We start from the raw sequence: 23065 nt of genomic DNA, 5'->3' as shown, positions 1-23065 counted from the left end.
GAGTACCATGCAGTAGTCACCTGTCTTCGCCTCCACAGAGACCTGACTGTGCCGTCTCCCATCTTGGACCCCAAAGAGCAGGAACTTGTACTTGCGGGAGGGCTCCAGGCCTGGGATGGTGACCTCCCGTCGGTCGGCTGCCACAGGCACCACTTGGGGCTGGCCATCCCTGTCCTTGTACTGAACCACGAAGGAGTCGAATTCACCCTCAGGGACAGTCCACACGAGGCCCACAGACTCGGGGGTCACATCTGTCACTGCCAGCTCCCCCAAGAGTGACTCCAGCTTGGCGGTCTCAGTGGCTGGAGCTGGGGCTGGTGGGAGGATGTCTAGGATGAGAAGCAAAGCTTGGCTGAGCTCCTGGGAAGAGACGGGGCTAACGGTGACATGGGAAAGAGCTTCCTCTTTATCTTTGGTGGTCAATAACAGCCTGGTCTGCCACCACCAAGATGGTGTCAGGTGTGCTCGTGACTCTCACCAACAGAAAGGCACCTTTCGCGTGGCCTTAGAGTCATCCAGGGGCATCAAAGCACTGTTTGCCCTCTGAGTGAGCTGACAGAGAGGCCCAGGCACTGCCAGGTCATAAGTCAGAGAGTACAGTGTTTTGATAATGGCACATTGATTGGTCGATATCCATAAGATGGTTCCATGGACGCCAAACCCGGGGATACTCAGGCCCCTCACAGAGGGTGGCAGTCTCTGCACATCCTGAAAACTTTGAATCACCTCCAAATAGTTTGCTGCGTCTCAAGCAATGTAACTGCTATACAAATGGTTGGCAACTATCTGGTTTATAAACCCATTTAATACAAACATACGTGTGTGCATGTGTTCACGCGTGTGCAAATGAGCATGCAAGTGCATGTGTGTGTTCATATGAGTGCAGGTGAGTATGCACATGGTGTGAGTGTAGGTGAACATGCATGTATGTGTGCATGCATGTTTACGTGCATGCAGGTGAGCACATGTGTATGTACACGGAGAGGTCTTTTGGGCTGTTTGTCAGTAGCCGTCTGCCTCAATTTCTTCTGATACACAGACCCTCCCTGGATCCTAAGCTTGCCAACTATGCAAGGCTGGCTGGCCATTGAGCCCCAGAGACTCTCCTGTCTGTGCCTCTGCAATGCGGGGATTGCAAGCCTTCTCCACCATGCCCAGCATCTCCCATGGGTTCTGGGGATCTGAACTCGGGTGTTCACGCTTGTGCAACTGCCCACTGACCTGTCTCCACAGGCCTGAGGAGGAGCATGTTTTAGATTTTTTTTCCTGGGTCTGGTGAAATGGCTCAGTGAGTAAAGGCCTTTGCCTGGTGACCTAACTTCAATCCTTAGGACCCACACGGTAGATGGAAAAAATTGACTCCCATCAAGTTGTTCTTCGGCCTTCATCATGCTGTGATAAATGAGTCTACACGTGTTCGCACATGCTCACACACACACATGTAAAAAGTTACATATTTTTGTGTGTCTATTCTGTCTGCAGCTGCATGTGAAACCTCTGAAGATATGGGATGCGGATTATATCTGCGTCGTTAGTGTCCTTCATGATCATATGAATTCTGTTTTCTAGATTTTAATGCCATGTACTGAGAGAGGATAGGAGTTCCTCCAGAAGCCATGGTCCGTGAGTCACAGTGAGCTTATGTCCGGGAGTAATAAGAGGAAGCAGGAGCTGGGAGTTCAGGGAGGCGTGTCTTCCCCAGGAGTGATGTTGGAGTGGGCCAGAAGAGAATGTGACTTGGACAGACACCCAGGACCTTCGAGAAGTTCTGAGATTGTGTGTGTGTGCTTGACCTCAGTGAAGAAGGGCAGAGATTGGGGAGGCAGCGGCTGTGTTCAAGTCACAGGGGGCGGGGGCTGTGTTCAAATCACAGGGGGCGGGGGCTGTGTTCAAGTCACTCTAGGGTTGTCAAGAGGCAGGAAGAAAAAGTGAAACAGCTGTGCAAAGGGAGGAGTCGAGGGAGGGCAGAGAGGGGAGGAACAGAGGGATGGAGGCCAGAGAGGAGGCAGGGTCAGGCTTGGAGTGCAGATAAGGAAACCACTGGGTGTGGGAAGGTCCCAGCCTTAGGCAGAAGCCAACGGTTTGGGGGATTTGGGGATGGACTCGTCACTGTGAGCCTGAGAGAGGCTAAGGGATGGCAGTCCCAGGCAGGGCTGGGTACCGCCTGGCTCCCTCCCTCACCTGTCATTGCCAACACAGAGAGGGGGCCCACACGGCGTCTGCCATGGAGCCCGTAGAAGTTCATCTTGTATTTTCTTGCAGGATCCAAGTCGAGGATGGTGACCTCGCGCTGGTCAGCAGCTACAGGCACCTCCTGGGGCTGCCCGTCCCTGTCCTTGTACTGGACCATGAAGGAGTCGAACTGTCCATCAGGGACCATCCATGAGAGGCTCACAGAATTGGGGGTCACACCCGTCACTGTCAACTCCTCCAGACGGGGCTCAAGCGGGGGCTCGATGGCTGGAGAGGGCTCTTCTGGTTGTGAGTCTGAGACAGAAATGGTGGAGCCTGCTAGAAAAAGTTCCTAAGAGTGCCGTACACAAGACTGCACCAATCGGCAGCACTCCTGTCCAGAAGCTTCACCAGCAATCTGGTGGCTCTGGCACCAGCAATCTGGTGGCTCTGGCACCGGCGATCCTGCTCAGCCGGCACAGGCACTTTTGAGCAAGCCTGGTAACCTAAGATCCATGGAGAGGTGTAAGGAGAGAGCCAGATTCACAGAGCTGTCCCCTGATCTCTGTACATGCACCGTGACACACGTACCACATACAACAGCAACAACACGCACACACAGATGGCTTCACCGAATCCTTGCCAGCTGTCTGTCACGAAGCTGGTGACAGCCCTGGTCCTGGGTGTCTTGTCGTGTCTAGATACTATGACCGTTCAGCAGCTAGACAGTCCCTGGCCATGGGTCATGGGACTCAGGAGTAAGAGGGAACAGAGCCAGACCCCAGCCACACTTACCCGTCACACCCACGGTGGACATGGGGCCCACACGCTGGCCATCATGGAGTCCATACAGGTTCATCTTGTATTTGCGCCCAGGCTCCAGGTCTCTCACGATGGCCTCCCTCTCCTGGCCCCCAACACGCACCACCTGGGGCCGCCCATCACTGTCCTTGTACTGGACAGTGAAGGAGTCAAAGTCTCCCTGGGGGACGGTCCAGGAGAGGCTCAGGGAGTCTGGGGACGATGCTGTGACAGTCAGGTTTCCCAGGAGCGGCTCCTCAGGGGGCTCTGGGGCCTCTGTGCTGGGCTCTGTGGGGCTGGGGGTCTCTTCCTCTGCAGCTGAGAAGGGGACAGACAGGTGAGCAGCGTGTCCGCAGGTGTCCTTGGTTCTTGAGGAGGAGCTATGGCTACCAGGGAAGTCCCAATGCCAGTTCAAAGGCAACCCCCTTGGGGCCTGATGGCCCTGGTCATCTGACAGCTGGCCAACACGCCCAAGCTCCTGGGTCAGCTGAGGGGACCTGGACACCAGCACAGCAAAGGTCTTAATGTCCCCACCCCCTGTACAGGGGAGATACGCCAGCTCCAGGGAGAGGCACATAGGCCATAGCCCCGGCCACAGAAGGTCTGGGGTATTAGCCAGTCCCAGGCCACTGACCCCCACCCAGAGCAGATGGTCTCTCTCCTAGTGAATCCTAGGCTCCCATGTCCACTCACCTGTCACTCCGATGACAGACACGGGGCCCACACGCTGGCCACTATGGATGCCATACAGGTTCATCTTGTACTTGTGGTCTGGCTCCAGGCCGGGGATGGTGACCTGGTCCTCGTGCCCTGGCACCCGCACCACCTTGGGCTGCCCATCCCCGTTCCTGTATTGGATCAGGAAGTGGTCGAACTGTCCTTCGGGGACTGTCCAGGAGAGGCTCAGGGAGTCAGGGGTGGTGTCTGTCACGGACAGCTCTCCTAGACGCGGCTTCTTGAGGGGCTCTGGGGCCTCTGTGCTGGGCTCTGGGGGGCTGGGGGGCTGACCCACAATGTGTGGTGGGGCTGAGGAAAGAGAGCAGGCACTTAACAGTGATGGCCAGTCAGCAGGGCACCAAAGCGCATCGCGGCCTTGGTATCCAACACCCAGTCCCTGAGGCGACCTTCTGAAGCTGCCTGCTGCCTCCCTACACCAGACCCCACCATTTCTAAGGAATGCTTTGCTGAGGTAAGGTCACTACCTAGAATGCAGGGAAGGTGGCATCAGGTAGGCGGGCCTGGGGAGAGTCCTGCTCCTTCCTAGGTGGCGCTGGATGTACAACTCCCTGGGCACCACCCAGGGTCCCCACCTACTGTTCCCTGCAGTGGGTTTCTGAGACCCTGGGGTTCTATGAAGAACAGGAGCAGGATGGGGAGGGAGCAGACAAGAGACAAACAGTGGCTGTGGTGTTATGTGGGGAGGTCAGGAACAAAAGGGGGGTGCTGGGGAGGCAGGGGTGGCTCGGCTTCCGCAGAACTGGCACACAGGTGTTCTGAGCTGGAGTCAGCTGTACTTTAGATAAGGTCTTACAGTGCAGCCCAGCCTGACCTGGGATTCAGCAAATCTCTTGCCTCAGCCACTTGGCGGAATGGAAGCCGGAAGCAGCGAGATTAAGTGACTGGCCCAAGGCCCTATGGGCACTGACTTATGAAGTCAGTATTGAAGGACGGGCAGCGGCCTCCAAAGACCATTCTCCCTAGCAGTGTATCACCAGCGGACGTGGAGGAACAGGTGGAGGCTAAAAAGACTCCTTTCCGTGTGGAAAGAGGCTGTAGCAACATGGCCCCCTGGCCCCCTGGCCCTGCCACCCCTGCACAGAGCAACCATGTGGTGAGGGTGCCGGAGCCGAGGGCAGGAGCCCAGCAGTGATAGCCAGGGACTGAGTCAGGACTGAAGGCGTCCAGGAGAAGCAGCTGCAAACTGTGGCTGAAGTAGAAGGGCCTGGAGGAGAGGGTCTGGCTGTTTGGAATGGGGAAAGTGAACTCGGAAAGCAGTGTGAGGAGCCAGAGCCTGGGCAAGGAGTCCTGGGATGGACATTGGGACAGAAGAGCGGCTGGGAGGAAGGAGGCAGAGGTCTCAGCAGGAGGACTGCAGAAATGGAAGGGGGGGGGGCAGCCCTACCTGGGGCATGGGGCCAGTAGTGTGGGTTCTGACTCACCCGTTTTGGCCACCACAGACACGGGCCCCACACGCTGCCTGCCACGAAGCCCGTAGAGGTTCATCTTATACTTCCTGTTGGACTCCAGGCCAGGGACAGTGACCTCATTCTCATCCCCCGCGACGGGCACAGTCTGAGGCTGCCCCTGGGCATCCTTGTATTGGATCACAAAGGAGTCGAAGGGACCCTGGGCCACCGTCCAGGACAGATGCAGGGAGTCCGGGGTCACGCCAGTCACCGTCAGTTCCCCCAGGAGGGGCTGCTCAGAGGACTCCTCTTTCCTGTCTGGGGCTGTAAGCAAAAATAATGAGCCATGTATGAGACACAGCCTGGGATGGGGGTTGAGATTTGGACTGTACGCACTCTAAACACCCGACCCTGGGAAGCTGGGCACAGCCAGCGTATGACACAGCTCCTGGGCTTAAGGGAGCACCCTGAATGGGATGGAAGGGGCCTAGCAGTGCAGGGAAAGCTGGCTGCCCCTTAGCCTGGGAACAGGGCCAGGGTGTTGGGATCAGCCATTTTGCTGGGAGGCTCAGCTGCTTCCTGGCTGAGGGAGAGCAGGCAGAGATCAAGAAGAGGACACACAAGCGCTTAGGTGGCAGCCACTCACCGGTAGTGCCATCAGCAGTGAGGGGCCCATACCGCTTCTTGTTGGCAATCCCAAACAGAGTGAATCTGTACTTGTGATTGGGCTCCAGTGGGGAGATCACCGCTGACCGCTCAGGCCCCTCCACTGGCACCACAAGGGGCCGTCCTTCCTTGTCTCTGTACTGGACCATGAAGGAGTCAAACTGGCCCCCAGGAACAGTCCAAGAGAGGTGCAGGGAATCCGGGGTGGGGTCTGTTACCCACAACTCTCCCAGGCGGGGTGGAGATCCTGGGTCGGGGTCACTCTGAGGCACTGGGAAGGGGGAGTAGAGACAGGAGAGTCATGGGAGGAAGGCAGTCCTGGGCAGGATGCTCCCTGTGCAAAGACGCATGACTGGGGAGGGAGCCAGCGGGGCCTGCCGAGCTGCGAGCTCTGCCGAGGCCCTGGACCAGATTGCAGGAAGGAGCGACACCTTCTAAACAGCCTAATGCACCATACTCCCAGCCAAGGGGAAGAGGCTCCGGAAGGGAGGGGGAACACAGCCAGCATTTCACATCTGTGTGGCCAGGGAAATCTCCTTAGGCAGCCTCCATACTTCCAACTTAGCTTTTAGTTTCTGCTTCAGGAGAGGACACCCGTGGGTGCACCCACCCACCTGCTGCGGTCTGCCACGCCCCTGTCCCTGCCTGTATCCGCTTTCTGAACCAATCTATCTCTTTCTTTGCACTCTGTTGCCAGAGGATTTCAAAAATGTCTGTATCCATCGCCTCCAATCCAGCTCTGCCCTCCATCGGGCAGCTCCTGGTGACCTGGCCATTGCTAAGTCCTGTGGACACTGGAGAACCCTAACTCATTCCTGTGGACCCTGACTGGCTGCCCCCTCCTCCCAGCATCTGGGACACTATCCTGGTGCTTCTCCACCTCTGCTCCCTTGCTCCCCACAGCTACCAGGTCACAGTTGAGGTTCCTCCAATCACGGTCAGGCAACCCTTTGTACCTCAGTGGTGCCGCTTAAGGCTGCCAAAAGGACCTATGGTCGTTCAAGAATGCCCTGAGCTCGCTGGCTCCAGAGACACACGGAAGGTATTTTTCTGAATGTCTGTCCTGTACTGTTCCCCTCCTGCTGCCGCCTGGGGGACAGAAGTGGCTGAACCGGGGACCTGGCCTCCAGGCTCTCCTCTCACACCCAGTCCCACTGCCCCCGTTCCAGACCAGCATCAGCCATCAGTCACCAGCTGCTGACTGATTCCCTGTCATGCCCCAGGAGCAGACACTGCTGTTTCTAATGTAGCCCTTCACTTCACTCTCATCCAGTGGCCTTCATGGGTCCCTCAGGGCTCCCAAATGAGGTCTAAGCCATCCCGCACAGCCCGCAGAACCCCAGGACTAAGTCTTCAGCACCCCACGTCCTGCTCTCCAGCCAGAAGAGTGCTGTGGGTTCTCTGGGAGACCACCCCCTCTGCTGCCCCTACTTCTTCACCTCTGCTGCTCCTACCTCCTCACCTCTGCTGCCCCCAGGGCTTTCCCTTCAGGGTGTAACACAGCACAGGCTGCTATGGGCCCCACACCATCTCCCTGGACCCTAAAGCTTTGGGACAAACTGCTTCGGCACGACAAAGTGAAGGGCAGGGGAGCCTGCTGTCACTCACAGATCTTGGCTTCGGCCACCAAAGGGCCATGCCTCTTCTTGCCGACGAGTCCATATAGAACAAATCTGTACTTGCGCCCCGGTTCCAAGGATGTAACGGGTGCTGAGCGCTGGGGTCCCTCCACAGGTATCACCTGGGGCCCATCTTTGTCCTTGTACTGGATCAAAAAGGACTCGAACTCCCCCTCTGGGACAGTCCAGTGCAGGAGCAGGGAGTCAGAAGTCAGGTCTGTCACCGTCAGCTCACCCAGGCGCGGTAGGACCGATGGCTTCCCAGGCTGCTCCTCAGTCCTGTCTGGCATTTGGGACAAAGACAAAGCAATGCTGGACCAACCGCTCCCCTTCACCCTGTCTCCCGCCCTCTGCTCTGCCTCACTCACCTCATCCTGGATGCCTCTATCCCTGACCCTCCTGAGAAAGATACATTTTCTCTAAGTCCCCTCTTGATGGCCCCACCTCTGTACCCTAAAACTTTAAGGAGAGCTTTGTGTCCCCTATGGCATTACCTGTGAGTTTCTAGCCTTCCCACTGGTGCTTCAGAGCAGTCTTCAGGCTCCCCAAACCCTGAGCTGCTCTCTCCCTTGCTCCCCTCTCTCCTAATTGTCAGCTTGTTCTAGAACTGAACCAGGAGACCACTCTAGTCTCACAGGGAAACCCGGGGGTGTGAGGGCCAGGGGTCCAGACCTTGTCCTTCCCACCCATCTCTGAAGTTGTGATGGCAGTAGAACCCCCTGAACACAACACACACACAGAGACACACACACAATACCACAGACACACAGACACACAGACACACAGAGACACACACACACAATACCACAGACACACAGAGACACACACAGACATACAGACACACACACAGACACACAGACACACACATACACAGAAGACTTTATCCCCAGAAAAACTGTCCAGTTCAACCGCAGGTGCTGTCCCCAGGGGAAGGTACAGCTGAGGGGCAGTGCTGGAGCGGAGTTCCATCTACCTTGAACTCTGTGACCCCGGGGCAGAGCAGAGGAGCAACCAGGAAGTGAGGCGTATTGGAGCAGGGTCGCCTCCTGGATGGGTCACCAACCACCTCTGACTTTCCTCCTAGCTGCCTTCCCTGTGAACTCTTTCTCTCCCTTCTGCTTTCTCTTATCCTCCATTAGACCTGCCCTTCACCGGCCCCTGAAATCCTCTCCTACCTCTAGAGCCTTGAGATGCCCCAGCTCCTCCCCCAGATTCAGGACACTGCTCTGAGCACAGTCCAGAATGTACCCATAATGCCTTGGTAGGTGATGGGAACAGAGGGCTTGCCCCCAGGGGTGATCCCATGGAGGAACAGCTTGTAAGGGGCTCCGGGAGGGGGCGGGGGCACCAGAGCCTGGTGGGCGTCTCCTGGTAGCAGTTCTTCATACGCCCAGGGCCCCTCGGCCACCTGCACACGCAGCTGGAAGTGGGCAAAGGTGTCGGGCTGGGCAGTCCAGGTCACACGGAGGCGCCCTGCCTTGTCTCTGCCCAGCACCTTCAACTCTCCCAGCGGGTGATGCTCCATGATCAGGATAGGGGCCTGGGCCCCTTGGGTCGTAGAGGGGCCTGAGGGAGGAGGCTCATCAGTAGCCTCCAAGAGGCCAGAGGGTAAGGACCCTGGGAAGGGGCAGAGCGGGTGAGAAAAACAGGAGAGTCGGGTATGAGAGAAGAAAGGGACCCTTTCGTCCCCAGGTATCCCCTCAGCCTCTGAGCTAGGCGGCTCCCCTCCCCTCCCCAGCTGCTCCCCAGCCCTGTCTGGGTTCTTCCCACACTTGGCCAAGTCCTCCAGATTCCCCCATGGTGCTTATCTGGAGCAGCCAGGCCTGGCTCAGGGCAGGCAATGACACACAACCTGCCGTCCCTCCCTGCCCAGGAGCCTCCCACACCGGTGGTGTCTGCCTTCCATTAGTGTTGCAGTGAGAAGCCTGGAAGAAAGGAGGGCGCAGTGATGTTAGGAAGAAAAGGGGTGGTGGGCAGAAAGGGAAAAGAGAGGGTGTGAGGGTGGACGTCCAGTTCCGGTGGCGTCTGGGCCCTATGGAAGAAGAAGAGGCCCACCCCGACCCTGCAGCCGCAAAGCCCCCTGTCCCCGGGTCAGGCATCAGTCCTGTGGGAGAGACCAGCTGGAGGGGAGCCGCGCCTGGGAAAGCCGTCCAGGAAGCCGTGGTTTCACCCCCACACACACCGCCATCCATGCACGCCACGCGCGTGCCCGATGGCTCTCAAGGCCACCCTCAAGCACTTCTGCAGCCCTGCAGGGTCAAATCCAAACTGTGGGAAATAACCACAGACCACAGGCTTCAGGCGCCCTCACCGCAGTGAGTCAAAGTGGGAATCTCCGGTTTCAGTCCCACCCACTGAAAAAAACTGCCGGGCAAATCTCTGCTAACACCCAAGTCTTCCGCAGCTTGCCTTGGAGGTGTCCAAGCTGCAGGTCAGCTGTGAGTGCCGCCCTACACAAGGCTATAAACTTGCCCAAAGCATTATGGATGGTGGTTTGTTTGTTTGTTTTTTCAATAAAAGAAAAAAGAAACTTCAAGTGCAAGATACGAACTTTGCACACATCGCGTCACCATGTCAAGATGCCGATTTTCCCCGGCAAGAACAGGCATTGCGGAAGAGCTTGGGAGCCCAGGTGCAAGCCAGGCAACCCCACAAACCAGGTCTCTTTGGCTTTAGTAACCCTCAGGAGAATGCCAGGACCCTGGGATGGGGTTTTTGGGACACTGGAGGGACACTGTTTTCTGTGGCAGTGTCCTCCAGCCTGGCCAGGTAGGCTAGGAGGTCAAAGGGCGTGGTGGGGGCCTAGGCCTAAGCAGTGAGATAGTGGGAGGAGGGAGTGGCCGCAACCTCGGAGGCAGGTGACGCTGGACAGGGGGTGGGCAGTCCAGGGCCCCAGCCCACACTACCTGTGGTGGTGATGAAGGCGTAGGACTTGGAAGTCTGTCCTGCCCGCACCCCATGGACCTCCACGTGGTAAGTAGTGCCAGGCCTGAGGTTGGGTAAGCGAACAGTGCGTTCTGAGCCATCCACAGTCAGCTCCCCGCTGGGGCCCTTGGCGGGTGGCAGTGGTCGCCAGCGCAATACCACACGCTCGAACTGGCCCCGGAGCCCGTCGAGGGACACGATCAAGGCGCCGTCGGCTGCACTGCCCAGCACCTCGGGCTTCGGGTGACGCGCTGTAGTCACCAGGTGCGCATCATCGGACGCTGGGTTCACATCTCCCTGGTTCGATTCCCGGTTCCTGGTGCTTTGGGAGGGACTAGTGGTGGAGTGGGGGTGACGGGGCTTGGGTGCCGGGGCACCCGCTGTCTGGTGGCGCTTCAGGAACTCATGGATGTGGCGCGCCACCGACGTGTAAGTCTGGTTGGCGCGCAGTGGGTAGCCGTGGGCACGCAGGTGACGCTCCAGGTCCTGTACTGTGCCGCGGAAGCGGCCCAATTCAGCCGTCAGGTTACCCCACGGCCGTCGGGGAGGTTGGGGCAGGCTCGGCCGGGGATGCCACTCCTTCGCAAGCCCCTCTGTGGGCTGCAAGGGCCAAGAGGGCCGCGGAGGCTGGGGACGGGGGCTGGGGGGCGGGTTTGGGGGGTGCACCTCCGGGTAACCGTAGTGGCCTGGTGCTGCCGAGTGAGAAAGGGGGAGGGGACATCAGGTCAGTGTCAGCTTTCCCCACCGCACGCTCCTCCTCCGCTCCTCCTCGCCTCCACGGATCCCGCTAACCCACCAAGGACGAGGCCTCTTCCCTGAGGCCCAGCCCCACCTAGAAAGAGAAATTAAGTGTCCCCGATCCCCACCCATTCCTTTGCCCTCCAAGCCTGCCACTGTTGGTGCCCTAGAAGGAAAAAAAGCCAGCAGGCGGGGCGTGTATCTGGAGGAGAGAACGGGAAAGGGGGAAGGAAATGTGAGCGACTCGGAGGGTGCAGCCTTGTCCCAGAAAAATGAACGATCCGTCTGGGCGCCTGTTAAGAGACCTTGAGGGTTGGTGGAAAACCACGCTACAAGACCCAACCCCAGGTAATCCCAGTCCCAAAGTCAGCAGGACCTGTTTCGCTCTAGTCTCCCGAGATCAAATTGTCCACTGCCTATGTGCCTAGGTTAGAATAAAAGCCACCCGGCCCTGAAGGGCTCACAGCAGCATCTGCACACTGCTTCCCTCCCAGGGTCAGTTCCTCCTGCAGTCTAACCAGCAAGCTTCCTATAGGACTCCAGGCACCGGGAGCCTTTAGAACAGAGCAGGGCTTAGCAGGGGTGCTGGGATTGCCACAGCCCTCTGTGACCCTCCAGCCTGGGTCCTCAAGGAGAGGGCTCCCAGCCTTAGAAACTGGGCTCTTCCCTAACACCCGGAATGCCGTACCTGTGTTTGCCCTGATAGAAGCCGGGTAGCTGACTGCACGGCCTCGTTCTGCGGTGACAGTCACCACGTACTCCACGCCTGGCATCAGGTCGGTTAGCTGAGTCCTGTCTGCCTCAGGGGGAACTTCTAGACGCACCCTTTGGTTGCCGGCACTGACGTAGGACACCACAAATCGGTCCACCTCAGCCTGGGGACGCAGCCAGCTGAGATCCAGAGTGGTCGGAGTCACAGCTACCACTCGGAGGTCCTGAGGACCATCGATCACTAGCAGGGTTAGACAGAAGATGCCTCAGAAGTGAACCTGCTTGCTTCTGCTCCGGTGCAGCCCCAGCCCAAGCAGATTCCCAGCTGCCTGCCAAATCCAGATGTCTTGCCCCCACAGCCCCAGCTCTCACTGGTAGTGATGGTCTTAGAGGCAGGAGGACCCCAGCTGGTCCCTCGTAGAGCACGGACGGTGACCTGGTAGTCCTGACCAGGGGCCAGTCCTCTCTGGTCATAGGCTGAGGCAGAGCTGGGCACCCGAGCTGTGAATGGTGGACTTGCCCCCTCAGTCTGCAAGAGAGTACCAGACACATCAGAGTGGAGCTCTCTTCCTCGCTCCCTGTCTCTTCTTCTTCTTTTTTTTTTTAAGGTTTATTTATTATGTATACAGTGTTCTGTCTGCATGTATGCCTGCAGGCCAGAAAAGGGCACCAAATCTCATTGCAGATGGTTGTGAGCCATATGTGGGTGCTGGAAATTGAACTCAGGTTCTCTGGAAGAATAGCCAGTGCTCTTAACCTCTGAGTCATCTCTCCAGCCCCCAGTCTCTTCTTTTTAACAATCCCAAATGGCGTCGACATAAAGCTGTTGGGACTTGGTCCCACTCAGGCTGGGGAGCATGGATGGAAACCTCCCTCTGGCCAGCGACTTTTCTCTGTGGTTTGTGTCTATCCGTTCATTTAACCATCCACGAAAAGGGTTCTATCAATCCTACTTGACAAATGAGGAAACCGGGCTCAGAAAGCCCATGTCCTGATAGGGTACACACCAGGAGAGCAGGAAGGTTGGAGAGGTGGCTTACTGTTCCCGCATAGGATCTAAATCCAGTTCTCAGCACCCACACGGGGCAGCTCACAACCACTGTAACTCTAGCTCCAAGGGATCCAATACCTCTGACCGCCTCAGGCCCTGCATTCATGTGCACACACACACACAGACACATAAGTAAGCATAAAATCATGTTCTTAAGAAACCCCAGCTAGCCAGGCGGTGGTGGCGCACGCCTTTAATCCCAGCACTTGGGAGGCAGAGGCAGGCGGATCTCTGTGAGTTCAAGACCAGCCTGGTCTACAAGAGCTAGTTCCAGGACAGGCTCCAAAGTCACAGAGAAACCCTGTCTCGAAAAACCAAAAAAAAAAAAAAAAAAAAAAAAAGAAGAAACCCCAGCTGATCAAGACCTGGTGGCGCACACCTTTAATCCCAGCTGAGCAAGACCTGGTGGCGCACACCTTTAATCCCAGTTGGGAAGCAGAGGCAGATGGATCTCTGAGTTTGAGGTCACTTCAGAGTGAGTTCCAGGACAGCCAGGGCTGCACAGAGAAACTCTGTCTCAAAAATTAAACAATAAAGATAGAAAGAAGGGAAACCGAGGCAGAAGAAAGAGCACGGCAGTCGAAAGCACTTGCTGCTTTTGCAGAAGACCAGAGCTGAGTTCCCAGCACCCACATGAGGTGCCTCACAAATGCCCATAACTCTAGTGCCAGAGGGTCTGAGGCCCTCTTCTGGCCTCCCTGAGCACCTGCACACATACATGTGCACACACATACATGTGCACACACACACATGTGTATACACATACATGCACATCAACAAAATACATCCTTTTTGTTTTGTTTTGCTTTTGAGACAAGGCTTCTCTGTGTATCCCTGGCTGTCCTAGAACTCACTCTGTAGACCAGACCGGCCTTGAACTCACAGAGATCCACCTGCCTCTGCCTCCCGAGTGCTGGGATTAAAAGCATGTGCCACCACTGCCTGACAATAAATCTTTAAAAATTCAAGAAAGCCGAGATGCTTGAGTGCAGGTGGTGTGTCCCCTGGCTACCCTCTCACGCACAATCCCTGCTCATCTGCCTGACCCAGGATTCCCTCTGGCTCCCCTGGCGACCCCAGCTACCCACACACATTCTTTCAGAACAAAGCGGAGTGGGGATGTTCCCGTACCCCCTCTGCTTTCCCCAATCTGCTTAGCTGGCTCTGGGGGCAGTGCTGCCTGTGCGTGACCCGGTGCCCCGTTAGACATTTTCTTGTCTCTTCGGCAACCTTACACACCCACTAAAGGAAGGCTCAGTGTTCTGATAGCACATTTCCTCAATGCTGCCATCATGCTATGTGTTGGAGACTCAAAAAATAAGACACCATCCCTGTCCTGAGGTTGGGTAGAACCTAGTAGCCAAATGCAGCTCTCTCTCCCCAATCTCTATGTGTGGTAAATACCCACAAGGATAAAATCTTCTCCTTTAAGTGTGTGTTTAAGGTCATGAGATTACATAGGGTGGCCCTGTGGGCTCCTAGATCGTCTCTGTTGGTGGGGGGGCTGACATGTGTGAGCATCCTAACAGCCCTACACTGTGCGGAGCTGCCTCGCCAGGACAGCCGCCGGGGACACTCTGTACCGCTCTGCTATGTTGGCCATGATAGGGACACCTCCATGCAGCCAAATGGGGTTGGAAAATTTGAAAGGTACTGTCCTAAACCAGAAAAGCATAGTAAATACCAAAGTAAAAAACCAGATGAGCGGCCACGTGGGGATTTTCGGGTGAGGGATGAACCAGGGCTCTGTCACTATTTTCTGGGTCCCCTGGGTATGGAGAATCCTGCCCTGTTCCTACAGTTCCAATTCTGAGGGGCCTTGGGTGGCCTTCACGCACATGTGTGACATCCTCACACCTCCCAGGACCTGCCTACCCATAGTCCACCTCCACCCTGTCTCTCCTTCTAGTATACACCCAAAGTCTAGATCTTTCATCAAAGCAAACCCATCCTGAATTCTTTCTTTGGATCAACCTATTTCTTGGTCCCTCCCTGGAAGTCCCCATGCCAGCCTCACCCACACTGCCCAGCCCCATCCCGCAGCTCTGAGGCAGGCTCTGGCCAAGCGTTGGCGGCTGGCACTGCTTCCTGGCAAAACTTGGCTCCGCTGATTGTTCGTGGTGACTGCTTAACTTGATTCTCAGTATCAGCCGCGAGGGTCCCACAAGGAAAGCCTCGCTTGGATGACCCCCAGAAAGGACCTAGCTCCCTTCTCCCCTTTCACTCCACGTCTTCCGAGGTTCAGGTCTGTCGCAGTGAGCACCTGACACAGCTGTCTCCAGGCACCCAAAGGGCTCTGGTTAGCATTCAGGCTCCTTGGGTCGCACACCCCTCCCGTCTTGAAGAAGAAAGGGGACAGTCCTGAGACTTGAGGCCATGAGCATGGACTAGAACATTTGTCCCAGTGAGTTCTTGGCACCTCTACACTTCCACACCTCTCCCTCAGAACCTGAGGTGGAGGCAGCAACTCATGGGGCAGCATTTCAGCCAGCTCCCTGGTGACACCGACACCCAGGTCCTGGAACATTGAACACACTTTGAGAGCCACTGATCACAGTGACAGTCCCCATACACAGGAGGGGAGGGAGAGCACGTGCTTGACTGGGAATAGCAGTTGGGTTCAGAGAGAGAAGTGTTTCAGGGAGCTGCCAGGAACAGTCTGCGAGGAAGATGGAGGGGTGCCAGTGAACTGCAGAATAGGGTTCACGTCAGCTGATGGCCAGAGCATGGCCAGGGCAAAAGGTTCAAGCCCAAGAGTCACCACAAGAAAAGCAAATACAGCCGGGCGGTGGTGCGCACGCGTTAATCCCAGCACTCGGGAGGCAGAGGCAGGTGGATCTCTGTGAGTTCGAGGCCAGCCTGGTCTACAAGAGCTAGTTCCAGGACAGGAACCAAAAGCTACGGAGAAACCCTGTCTCAAAAAACCAAAAAAAAAAAAAAAAAAAAAAAAAAAGAAAGAAAGAAAAGAAAAGCAAATACAGCAGGTCTGAGGCTGAGTGGACCACGCGTCTGGTTAGGACCGGTTTAAGGGACCTCCTTCACTTAAGGACCTGGAAGGGTCCCACGCCCAGAGCAGAGATGAAGGACTGAGAGTCAGGCCTGATGTAGACCAGCTTATGCCACCCTGCTCAGAGAGAGCAAAGGCTAAGCAAAAGCCGCACCCCTTGACAACACCCGAAATGGGCTGTGTGTGTTAGGAGCAGGAGACAACATTGCCTGAAGCCCTCTCTTATCTTGACTGTTTATTTTATTTCTCCCTACCCTAAAGGTTCATAGGAAAATTCCTCCTAAAGTCCCACCCTCCAGATTAGAGCTATGTAAATACTGTACGTGCACGCCGGAGTGGGAGAGACACTTCGTAAAATGTTAGCACGGTTGTTTTACTGTTAGGCGGCCAACTATCGTTTTTCCTCTTCTCTACTTGCCAAATTCTTGTCTCCTGATTAAATTATTTTTATATAAAAAATTCAGAGAGAAGAAGGGGGGCTATCTTGGTTGTCAGAAGGGAGGGGACTCTCCTGGTTGTCAGAGAAGGGGGGCTCTCTTGGTTGTCAGAGAGGAGGAGGGGGGCTACAGCTGCAGGAGACCTTCCTGTGGGACCTGCCCTGGGGTGAGGCTGACAGCCAACGCTTGCCACCTCTCTCTTCCCCATTGCCTTCTAAGGCTGTAGGACCAGGGAGTAAGCTTGTCTAGAGCCCCCCCCCCCAGACTGATGGACACAAGTGCGGCCTTGCCCAGCCTCTGTGGGGTGGTGTGGGAAAGGCCAGATGGCTGAGAAGTGTAAGTGTCCCTGTACCCCGAGCCCAAGTCGCAGTCCCCAAGGAGGGGCCGCGGGCTTTGTCCTTGCTGTGCTCCCAAATGTTTTACGAACGTGCTGGAGGCAGAGAAAGAATGCTTGAAGTTCTGATGACAGGAGCTGGGAAAACAAACTCTCATGGACTCAGAATTATTGCCACGGCCCAGACAGCTTGGCCTAAACCAATAAAGATAACATTGAGCAGAGCCTAAGGCAAGCCTATATATAGACTGACGGGTAGGCAGAGAAGGCTGCCCTCGTCTTTCCTTCCTTTCTGCTTGGCTTGTCTATAATTTCTTTCTCTTTTTCCTCCCTCCTCCCCCCTCCCTCCCTCCCCACTCCCCCTCTCTCCCTTCCTCCCCCTCCCTCCCTGTTTTTGTTTTATTTTCTAGATAGATTTCTTTCTGTAGCCTTGCCTGTCTTGAAATTTAGCTTTGAAGACCAGATTGACCTCAAACTCACAGAGATCCACCTGCCTCTGCCTCCCAGGTACTGAGGTTTAAGGCATGCGCCACCACCACCTGGAGTGTTTATGGACGCTGTCTGAAGGTTTTTCTCTGGGCCTCAGTGAGAGTTGCAATAAAAAGATACTTAAAGAAACACCATCAGAAACCACCTCACAGTTTGTATGGCTGCGGGTTAGTATGTAGCAACTCTGAGAAAACGTCAGTGGGTGCAGAGTTGGCAGTGTGTCTCCCCATTGGGAAGCTTGTACAAGAAGGCAGGAGGTACAGAAAATTGAAGAATCTGAAAACAGCATTGGCGGAGGACAGAAGAGGCTGAGGGCTGCCTCCGAATGAGGTGACAGCTGGGCCCAGGACTCAGGAAGACCACATGTACCCCAGATGCTGGTGCCCAAGGGCAAATGGGGCCGACTTGGAATCAGCAACAAAGACTAACAGTAAGGGCCCTCTGTGCACCGAGCAGCCGGAAGTAGGGATCTATCTCACCATTAGCATCCTAGTTGCCCTGGGCCAATGTTGAGGCATCGACTGGTGCCAGGCTGGGGCAGGGTAGGAGGCATTTAGAGCAGACTTGGACACCAGCCACCTAGAGTCTCAGGAGTGTGACTTCTTGCATCCATGTGAGCCCTCCCGCTCCCTCTTCTGCTGCCCAACCGGCCTCCCCCTTGCTTCCCCTCACCGTGGGGATAAACTGGATTTCATAGGCATCCACAGGACCAGGAGCCCGGGTCCACTCTGTCCGGACCGTCGTCTCCTCCAGGAGATGCATCCTCATGTTCTGGATGGCTGGCACCTCTGCCCAGAGTGGAATAGAGAAACTGCTTAGCCTGGGGCAGAGCCATGGCTCCCCAGTCACTCGAGCCCACACAGGGAGGCACATCTTAGGTTCACACTGCCCAAACTCAGGTTGGGAACACTGGAAAAGGCCCAAAAAGGGCCTCAGCGTCCCTCAATTCCCCCCATGTTCTGGACATAAAAAACTCCTTAAAAGCCGGGCGGTGGTGGCGCATGCCTTTAATCCCAGCACTTGGGAGGCAGAGGCAGGTGGATCTCTGTGAGTTCGAGACCAGCCTGGTCTACAAGAGCTAGTTCCAGGACAGGCTCCAAAGCCACAGGGAAACCCTGTCTCGAAAAACCAAAAAAAAAAAAAAAAAAAAAAACTCCTTAAAGACAACCCTCTGTCCAGAGAGCTAAAGGTCAGACTTCCCACTGGTGTGTGCTTATGGTTCCACTACCCCGGTGAACGAGGTCCTTCTGGCTGATACCCCCCCCTACACACACACACAATCTACAAGGAACAAGTCCTTCCATTCTTCCTCTAGGCCCCTAAGCCTCAGGCTTCTGCTGCCAGGATCCCTGTACCCGCTCCACTGTATGGGAGAAGGCACCAGGCTCACCTTCCCCACAGTCGTCCCCAGCATAGCCTTCTTGACAGACGCATCTGCCCTGGAGACACTCTCCCCTGCCGCGACAGTCACCTGGGCATGTCTGGATGGCACAGTCTGGGCCTCTGAAGCCCTCGACACACACACATTGGCCTGCACGGCACAGTTCCCGTGGGCCACAGCCCCCGGGGCAGGCGCTGGCAGGAGGCTCTTCTTGCCCACAGTCCTCACCACTGTAGCCGGCGTAGCACAGGCACACTCCCTGCACACAGCGCCCACGGCCACGACAATCAGCTGGGCAGGTGCGAGTGGCGCAGGCCGGGCCGGTGTAGCCTGGGTCGCACACACAGCGCCCATTCTCACAGCGGCCGCGCCGGTGGCAGTCGGCCGGGCAGGTACGGATGCTGCAGTCTTCGCCCGCGTAGCCCGCGTGGCACACGCACAAGCCATCCTGGCACACGCCCTGCTGGCTGCAGTCGCGCGGGCACCGTCTCACGCCACAGTCCTCGCCCGTGTAGCGATCATCGCACACGCAGAACCCGTCCAGGCACCGGCCGCGGCCCCTGCAGCCGCCGGGACAGCTGCGTGTGCTGCAGTCGTCACCAGAGTAGCCTACGTCGCACACGCACACACCGTCCTCGCAGTGGCCATGTCCGCGGCAGTCCCCAGGGCACCGACGGCTCCCGCAGTCCTCGCCAGTGAAGCCCACATTGCACACGCAGCGGCCCTCCACGCAGCGCCCGCGCCCGCGACAGTCACCAGGGCAGGCGCGCGTGCCGCAGTCCCGGCCTGTGTATCCGGGCCAACACACGCAGCGGCCGTTCTCGCAGCTTCCCCGGCCGCGACAGTCCCCGGGGCAGCTGCGCACCCCGCAGTCCTCGCCGCTGTAGCCCGCATGGCACACGCACACGCCATCCTCGCAGCGCCCTCGGCCCCTGCAGTCCCTCGGGCAGGCGCGCGCGCTGCAGTCCGCCCCTGTATACCCTGGCCAGCACACGCAGCGGCCGTCCTCGCAGTGGCCCCTTTGGTTGCAGTCCCCGGGGCAGCTCCGCACACCGCAGTCGTCGCCGCTGTAGCCCGCGTCACAGATGCATTCCCCGTCCTCGCAGCGGCCACGGCCATGGCAGTCACGCGGGCACGTCCGTGTGCTGCAGTCTTTGCCTGAGTACCCGGGCCAGCACACGCAGCGACCGTCCACGCAGCGCCCTCCCTCGCCGCAGTCCCACGGGCAGGTCCGCACGCCGCAGTCTTCACCGCTGTAGCCGGGGTCGCACACGCAGCGGCCGTCCTCACAGCGGCCCCTCTGGCTGCAGCCCCGAGGGCAGTTTCGCACCCCACAGTCCTCACCAGAGTAGCCGGGGTTGCAAACGCAGCGTCCGTTCTCGCATCGACCCTTCTGGTTGCAGTCCCGGGGACAGCTTCGCACCCCACAGTCCTCCCCAGAGTAGCCGGGGTCACACACGCATCGCCCTTCCTCGCAGCGTCCTCTCTGGTTGCAGTTGCGAGGGCAGGAACGCTGGCTGCAGTCGGGGCCCGAGAAGCCAGCGCGACACACACACACACCCTGCACGCAGCGCCCGCGCCCCTGGCAATCTCCGGGGCAAGAGGGCCAGCCACAACTGGGGCCGCTGTAGCCGGGGAAGCACACGCAGCGGCCTCGGACGCAGCGACCCTGATCGTTGCAGTCGTCCGGACAGGTCTTGGAGGCTGAGGGCGGGGACGAGGTGGGCGTCTTAACGTCGGTGGGATCTGAGCAGGTGGGTCCACCCCAGCCAGGCTCGCAGGAGCAGGCGCAGCGGCTCAGGTCGAAGACACCGTGGAGGCTGCAGAGGCTGCGCACGTCGGTCTGGCCTGGTGCGGGAAGGAGAAGGGAGACCCAGCTCGTATTAGCAGATGGCCACTAGTTTCAGAAGGCCATTTTAGCTCCTAGTTGCGTAGCGTATATGCCCTCTTGGGAGTGTTTGGGTCGACTCTCCACGTTATAACCTTCGCTGCACACGTCACCCCTAAGGAGCAGGAAGTGGCACATATTCTCCTTCGTACCAAGATCCTTAATGTCACCCTAGGCACCTCTCCCATCCCCCTTCCTCTGTGCCCCGCCCCCATCAGGGCTCACCCGTGCCAGCCTGCGCAGTCATGGGACAGCACCCTCCTGAGCAGTGTTCCTTGAGCCCCTTCACCAGCTCCTCCAGGATCTCCAGCCGGACCTTCAGGGCCTGCACCTCAGAAGCAGGCACCGGGGGTTCAGTGCCCGGGGGACAGCCACAGCCAGCCGAAGTGGGCAGGTTAATGCGGTGGGTGAATACCACCTGCTTCTCCCCTCCTTCCACAGTGTGCTCATACAGCTGAGAAGAAGGGCCCCCAGGCTGGGGAGGGGGCCGTGGGGCCGGGAGGGTCACATTGGACCGAGGAGAGAAAGGGCCTGCTCCAGCTCTGCCCAGCAACACCAGGAGGGCGAGAACAGTCGTTAGGGCACATCGAGCTGGCATCATTCAGGAAGCTGAAGAGAGAGAGGGTAAGTGTGAGAACTGACTCAGCTTGGAGGCAGTCACCAGCGCATCAGCAGAGCCCGACTAGTAACAAACTCAGCTCTGGTGATGAGAATCTGAGCCTCAAGGGTAGCCTCTCTGGGCAGATCTGGTCCGTGACTTTCTAAGTCATTTAGCCACCCTGTCTTCCCTGTTTAACGGGTTTCTGTTTGTTCCACAAGCTGGCCTCGGGTCTTCTGTATGTTCCTCTGTCTAGAACGCTCTTTCCTTGGCCCCACAGCTGGCCTCTTACAGTTGTGCCTTTAACGAGCATAACTCTGACCATCCTTATGTTGGGCAGAACAGCTTGTCCCTCCCCCCATCACGACGGCCTGCTTCCCACTCCTCACCCTCACAGTAGCATTTAGTGTGGCCTAGATATCTGTGTGGGTTTTTCTTTTTTTTTTTAAGCTTTCTTTTATTTATTATTTATTTATTATGTATACAACATTCTGCCTCAATGTATGCCCACACGCCAGAGGAGGGCACCAGATCTCAGTACAGATGGTTGTGAGCCACCATGTGGTTGCTGGGAATTGAACTCAGGACCTCTGGAAGAACAGTCAGTGCTCTTAACCTCTAAGCCATCTCTCCAGCCCCGATTTGTGTTTTGTTTGTAACCTGTCTCCCACCACTAAAAGGGAGGTCCATGAGAACAGAGACCTCACCTGTCCTGGCTTGGCTGCATGTATTTGGCAGGAAAACTGGTCGGATAAAAACTTCAGCCCAGCTGGGCGGTGGTGGCGCACGCCTTTAATCCCAGCACTTGGGAGGCAGAGGCAGGCGGATCTCTGTGAGTTCGAGGCCAGCCTGGTCTACAAGAGCTAGTTCCAGTACAGGCTCCAAAAGCTACGGAGAAACCCTGTCTCGAAAAAAAAAACTTCAGTCCACACACCTGTGCCAAGGGAGGCAGATGAGGCCAAGGCCTCCCGAAGCACCTGGAGCCAGCCCCCTAGTGCCCACTGTCTGACAGACAGGCACAGGTGGGGGGCTTCTTCAGCTCCTTGCTTTCCTCTTCTTTCTCTTCCTCTTTCTCTTCCTCCCCTCTTTGCCCTCCCCCTCCTTTTTCAACGCAGGTCTCCTGTAGCTCAGGCTGGCCTCAAATTTACTGTGTAGCCAAGGATGGTCTGAACACTTGCTCCTCCTGTCTGTGCCAGCGTGAGCAGCAGACGCTACTCTGCTTGGCTCCCCCTCGAGTTATAGTCCTTCGCTCTCCACTAAATCCTTCCCGTTGGCCTTTAAAAAGAAATACGTTTATTTGTTTGTTTATGATGGGGAGCTGGGCACACCACAGAATGCCTGTGGAGGTCAAAGAACGAATTTTGGGCACCCCTAGGATCTCACTTGTTCCTCAGGCTTGGCAGGCAGCACCTTTACCCACTAAGCCATTGCTCCAGCCAGCCTACTAATTTGGTTTGTTTTTTTTTTTTTTTTTGGTTTTTCGAGACAGGGTTTCTCTGTGGTTTTGGAGCCTGTCCTGGAACTAGCTCTGTAGACCGGGCTGACCTCGAACTCACAGAGATCCGCCTGCCTCTGCCTCCCAAGTGCTGGGATTAAAGGCGTGCGCCACCACCGCCCGGCCAGCCTACTAATTTGTTTGTTACATTTTGTGTTGTTGTTGTTGTTTTTTTTGGATTTTTTTTTAAATATTTATTTATTATGTGTACAGTATTCTACTTGCAGCACCAGAAGAGGGCCCCAGATCTCACTACAGATGGTTGGGGGTCCCCATGTGGTTGCTGGGAATTGAACTCAGGACCTTTAGAAGAGCAGTCAGTGCTCTTAACCTCTGAGCCATCTCTCCAGCCCTTTTTTTGGATTTTTTGAGACAGGGTTTCTCTGCAGCTTTTTTTTGGTTCGTGTCCTGGAACTAGCTCTTGTAGACCAGGCTGGCCTCAAACTCACAGAGATCCACATGCTTGTCTCTCGAGTGCTAGAATTAAAGGTGTGTACTACCACGCCAGCTCATCTTTTAATTTTTTTTATTCTTCTCTCATACATTACATTCCAATGGTAGCTCCCCTCCCCCCACTCCTCCCAGTTCCCTCCTCACCACCTCCCCCCTGCCCCAGAGCCATCCCTC

At 56.7% G+C, this 23065-nt stretch overlaps 1 protein-coding gene across 4 annotated transcripts in view; it reads right to left on the bottom strand.

Moving 5' to 3' along the window:
• Nucleotides 1-23065, bottom strand: part of Tnxb (tenascin XB) — a 59993-nt gene that overhangs the window by 29513 nt on the left and 7415 nt on the right. The window contains exons 2-15 of one of the 4 annotated variants that reach the window (XM_057751686.1): nt 20571-20954; nt 18467-20305; nt 17749-17864; nt 12131-12287; nt 11736-11999; nt 10291-11001; nt 8633-9001; nt 7374-7667; nt 5746-6036; nt 5133-5423; nt 3667-3999; nt 2968-3291; nt 2182-2487; nt 21-329 (exon numbers count right to left, since the gene is read on the bottom strand). In XM_057751686.1, coding sequence (XP_057607669.1) covers nt 21-329; nt 2182-2487; nt 2968-3291; nt 3667-3999; nt 5133-5423; nt 5746-6036; nt 7374-7667; nt 8633-9001; nt 10291-11001; nt 11736-11999; nt 12131-12287; nt 17749-17864; nt 18467-20305; nt 20571-20946 — 5980 coding nt within the window. In that variant the 5' untranslated portion in view covers nt 20947-20954. The remainder of the gene's footprint in view (nt 1-20; nt 330-2181; nt 2488-2967; nt 3292-3666; nt 4000-5132; nt 5424-5745; nt 6037-7373; nt 7668-8632; nt 9002-10290; nt 11002-11735; nt 12000-12130; nt 12288-17748; nt 17865-18466; nt 20306-20570; nt 20955-23065) is intronic. The other 3 variants (XM_057751687.1, XM_057751689.1, XM_057751690.1) reach the window with 3 other exon arrangements.

The sequence above is a fragment of the Chionomys nivalis genome, chromosome 19 (assembly GCF_950005125.1).
Source record: "Chionomys nivalis chromosome 19, mChiNiv1.1, whole genome shotgun sequence".
NCBI classification, from domain to species: Eukaryota; Metazoa; Chordata; class Mammalia; order Rodentia; family Cricetidae; genus Chionomys; species Chionomys nivalis.
This window is presented reverse-complemented; position numbering and strand designations above follow the sequence as displayed.